The 4,065-nt window shown below is 63.9% G+C and overlaps 1 protein-coding gene across 1 annotated transcript; it reads left to right on the top strand.

Moving 5' to 3' along the window:
* Nucleotides 1-921: 921 nt before the first annotated feature.
* LOC134528922 (uncharacterized) lies at nucleotides 922-3,315 on the top strand. The gene is made up of 3 exons (XM_063362590.1): nucleotides 922-1,770; nucleotides 2,226-3,253; nucleotides 3,309-3,315. Exons 1-3 carry the CDS (start codon nucleotides 922-924, stop codon nucleotides 3,313-3,315), a joined length of 1,884 nt encoding a protein of 627 aa, XP_063218660.1.
* The last annotated feature ends 750 nt before the right edge of the window (nucleotides 3,316-4,065 follow it).

The following is a 4,065-nucleotide window of genomic DNA, read 5'->3' as shown; positions in this document are numbered from 1 at the left end:
GCTTAGGTCGACGATGAAGCGGCCAGTTACGTGAGCGTGTAACGTGTAAAGTGTGTGACGGAATAAACCAGCTAAAAGTACGTGTGTGTTTTTATTAATAAGGCGTCCTGGGAGGCCATAACAACCTGGGGAGTCCTTTGTCGACTCGTCCCTGCCTGCAGCCACGAGGCCAGGAACCCCGCCCTTGAGATCAAAATTAATCAAAACATTTCTAATTCACGTAAAATTCAGATCAGGCAACGGGGACGGCGTCAAAATGGCGCCCAACGTGGGGCTATAACATCACCAAACTCTTTCGACAAACAAGCCAAGAAAACAAAACGGAAAAATTAGCAGACAAAGGGCTCGTGTAGGGATAGGGCAACAGCGCGCAGCGTGGCAACACCGCGCGACGGAGCGGCACCGCGCCGGCCGGACAACCCCCCTCCTGCGCTACCCACCCCGCGCAACACCTCTCCCCTCCTACGCCCGGTACCACCCCTCAACCCGCACGTCACTCCGCTCACCACCCCTCCCCACCACGCACCACCCTTAGGCCAGCTGTGAGGGGTGACGTCACACGGCTGCGCCACCACGGAGTCGGGACAGCGACGTCACGACCCGCCGCCCGGGCCGTCCTGCCGCGGCGCGATGCAGACTGACGTCACGATCGACATGGGGGAGTGGTGGAATACGGACTTCTTGACAGGCGGGGCGGAAGGAACCATGAGGACAGAAGCGCAGACCACACGGGAAGGCGGCACGCGGGAAGCAATGGCCTAGATCAAAAGGGAGGTCAGGGTCGTGTCGGCGCGACGCTACCACGCCGTGGGGTGCCACCGCCAGCTCGAAGAGATAGCCTACTGCCACCAGTGCGGCACCACTAGACACTGCACGTGCACGGAAGCTAGGGAATTCCTGAAGTTTCGCGATGGCCTATTCATGTGCACGACTTGCGAGGTCAAAGTGAACTCGCCTGCACCCGCGACCGTCGTGAGCGAAACCCGACGGGACAACATCCGGGTCAAACTGCCAGAATTCTCTGGGCACCCATACGAAGACCCGGAGAAATTCACACGGGCGTGCCAGGACCGCCTGGCCAGGTACGGCGTACCTAAGGAAGAGTGGACGGAACGCGTCACGGAGCAGCTTAGGGGGCCAGCAATGGACTGGTGGTCCATGACGGGCGAATACGGCGTGGAACGGGAGGACTTTGCGCCACGCCTGGAAGCTCGGTTCAATGCCGCCCGCGCATGCGCCCAGTGCCAGCGCGCCCTGTTCTGCGAACCACAAAGAGCAGACGAGGACGTGGAGACCTTCATCCGGTCCAAGGTGAGGCTACACCGACGTCTAGACGCCGGCGGGCCGGTCAACACGGCGCTTGACGTGACAGTAGAGCTAATGAAGAGGGAGCTGCGCCTGCACCTGCGGGGGGCCGTGGACAGTGAGCTCGAGGACTTCGTCCAACTGGCGAAAGAAATCGAGCAGGACCTACGCCTGTCACCGCGCCCGCGGGACACCGCAGCCCGCCGCCAAGGGGCATCCCCATCATCCACGACGGCCCCAGAGGATGCGTGGGCGGTAGTACCGTACGTGAACCTCCATTCCCCTTCCGGCACCATCCGCCGGGGGGGCGAGGTCAGGGAGAGAAGGGCCACAACGCAACCCGCCGTGCCCTCGGCCAACACCACCACACCGCGGGCCGCGCGCGCTAACCCGCGGGCCGATGGACAGCGAGACCGGCCCCCACGGTGCCATTACTGCAGGGAGGAGGCCTACCACTGGCACGAGGTGTGCCCCACCCAGGCCGCGATATGGCAGGACCTCCGGCCTGGCGCAACGCAGTCGGGAAACGCTCGCTAGGGAACAGGATACCGGCGGGCTACTGTTCCTGGATCACGGCCAGCGAATCAACCACGAGGCCAGTCCGCACAGCAACATCGCTGCCCGTCAGACCGGGCGGTGGTGTCCCCCAGCACCCGTCAACGTCCCGCACCGGGTCGTCGGCGAGCGGCGCCGCGTCACTGGCGCCCCCGACGTACCCGGCACCACCTGTGGGACCTGACCGGGCACCATCGCCGCCCGTCAGACCAGGCGGTGGTGTCCCCCAGCACCCGTCAACGTCCCGCACCAGGTCGTCGGCAAGCGGAGCCGCGTCACTGGCGCCCCCGACGTACCCGGCACCACCTGCGGGACCTGACCGGGCACCATCGCCGCCCGTCAGACCAGGCGGTGGTTTCCCCCAGCACCCGTCAACGTCCTGCACCAGGTCGTCCACGAGCGACGCCGCGTCACTGGCGCCCCCGACGTACCCGGCACAACCTGCAGGACCTGAACGGGCACCACCGCTGTGGCTGGGGCGAGCGGGAAACACCACGGACAAGCTGATGCGGGTGCCCGTCCTGCTGAATGGCCAGCCTGTCCACGCCCTGGTGGACACCGCGGCGAGCCACACCTACGTCGTGGCCCACTTGGTGCCCGAGGCGGACCTGGAGCAGCAGGAGGGAGGCGTCCAGCTGGCCACCTGGGGAGCTAGCGCGCTCATGACGGGGCGCGCCCAGGTAAGGATCGCCGTCAGGGATATGTGCAGTCGGACAACAGCCCTGGTGGTGCCGGAGCTGAGGGACGACCTGATCCTGGGACTACCGTGGCTCGTACAGGAGGACGCCGCCATCGACGTAGGTGAGGGTAGAATTCACGTCGGGCGTCAGGGAAGGAGGACACTGTACAGTGTAAACCAGAGGGGGACAGTCCCGCCAACCCCCGCCATCACCCTAGCGGACCTGCAGAATGAGGTGCCCCCTGAGTACAGGAACATGATCAACGAGGTACTGGCCCAACAAGCGCAGGTGTTCGCCGCTGCGGACATGCTGCGGCGGACCACAGTCACCCAACACACCATCCCGACACGACCCCACGAGCCCCGCTTTGTCAAGCCCTTCGGTTTCGGACCAAGGGAGCGAGAGGCGATTCAAACCCAGATCGCGGAGATGTTGCAGGATGGGGTAATCGAACCAAGTGATTCGCCGTACAATTGCTTGGTAGTGATGGCCAAGAAGAAGGACGGCTCACTCCGGTTCTGCGTAAACTTCAAGCCCATTAACGCAGTCACCATCCTCACCCCTCCACCGATCATCAACATCACGGATGCCCTAGCCGGGTTGGGGGAAGCAGGAATATTCACCTCACTGGACCTCAAGTCAGGGTACTGGCAGGTACCTGTCTGCCCTGAGGACCGGCCGAAGACGGCCTTCACCGCGCCCGACGGCCGCAGGTTCCAGTTTTGCGCCATGCCGTTCGGGCTGATGGATGCCCCCGCGACCTTTCAGACCATGATTGTACGCTCCCTGGACGCGTTCGTGGGCAAGTTTGCCGCGGCATACCAGGATGACGTCATCATCTGGTCGCGAACGTGGGAGGACCATGCGCACCACCTCGCCATGGTCCTCGAATGGCTGGCCCGCCACGGCCTGACCTGCGCGCCCCGCAAGTGCCATGTCGGCGCGGTGGAGCTAGCCTACCTGGGACACATGGTAAGCGCGGACGGGTGCCGGCCCCTGCCGGCCCAGCTCGATCTGATTGAGTCCAAGCCTCCCCCACGTACCCGGAAGCAGTTTCAACAGCTGGTGGGGCTGCTCAACTGGCTCAGGAGCTTCATACCCGATTTCGCCATCGTCACTGCCCCCCTGACCGACCTTCTGTCGCCAAAGTACCGGTTCCGGTGGACCCCGGAGGTCGACCACGCCCTGAACGCCGTCAAACGCCTGTTTCGGGAATGTCACACCCTTGCTCGTCTACAACCCGCAGAGCACATCTACATGCAGACCGACGCCCGCCAGGAGGGCATGGGCGCGGTCCTGTATCAACTGGGTCCCGACAGGGAGCGGCGCGTCGTAGAATACGCCAGTTCCAAGTTTGGGCCGGCGGCGCACCGCTACCACGTGAACGAGCAGGAGTGTCTGGCGGTCGTGTAGGCCGTGGGATGCTACCGGCACCACCTCGAGGGTCGGCCCTTTACACTCCGGACTGACAGCCAGTGCCTGAAGTGGCTGGATTCGGTACAGGGGCGGAAATCCAAGTTCACCC

Source organism: Bacillus rossius, chromosome 2 (assembly GCF_032445375.1).
Source record: "Bacillus rossius redtenbacheri isolate Brsri chromosome 2, Brsri_v3, whole genome shotgun sequence".
Taxonomy (NCBI): Eukaryota; Metazoa; Arthropoda; class Insecta; order Phasmatodea; family Bacillidae; genus Bacillus; species Bacillus rossius.
Note: the sequence above shows the minus strand (reverse complement) of the source record. Positions and strands in the feature narration are given on the sequence as shown.

Excerpts from the sequence above, each read along its gene's own strand:
- LOC134528922 (XM_063362590.1), top strand. The coding sequence starts at position 922 with ATGTGCACGACTTGCGAGGTCAAAGTGAACTCGCCTGCACCCGCGACC. Across the intron at positions 1,771-2,225 it reads AGGCCTACCACTGGCACGAG|CACCCGTCAACGTCCTGCAC; the intron begins GTGTGCCCCACC and ends GGTTTCCCCCAG.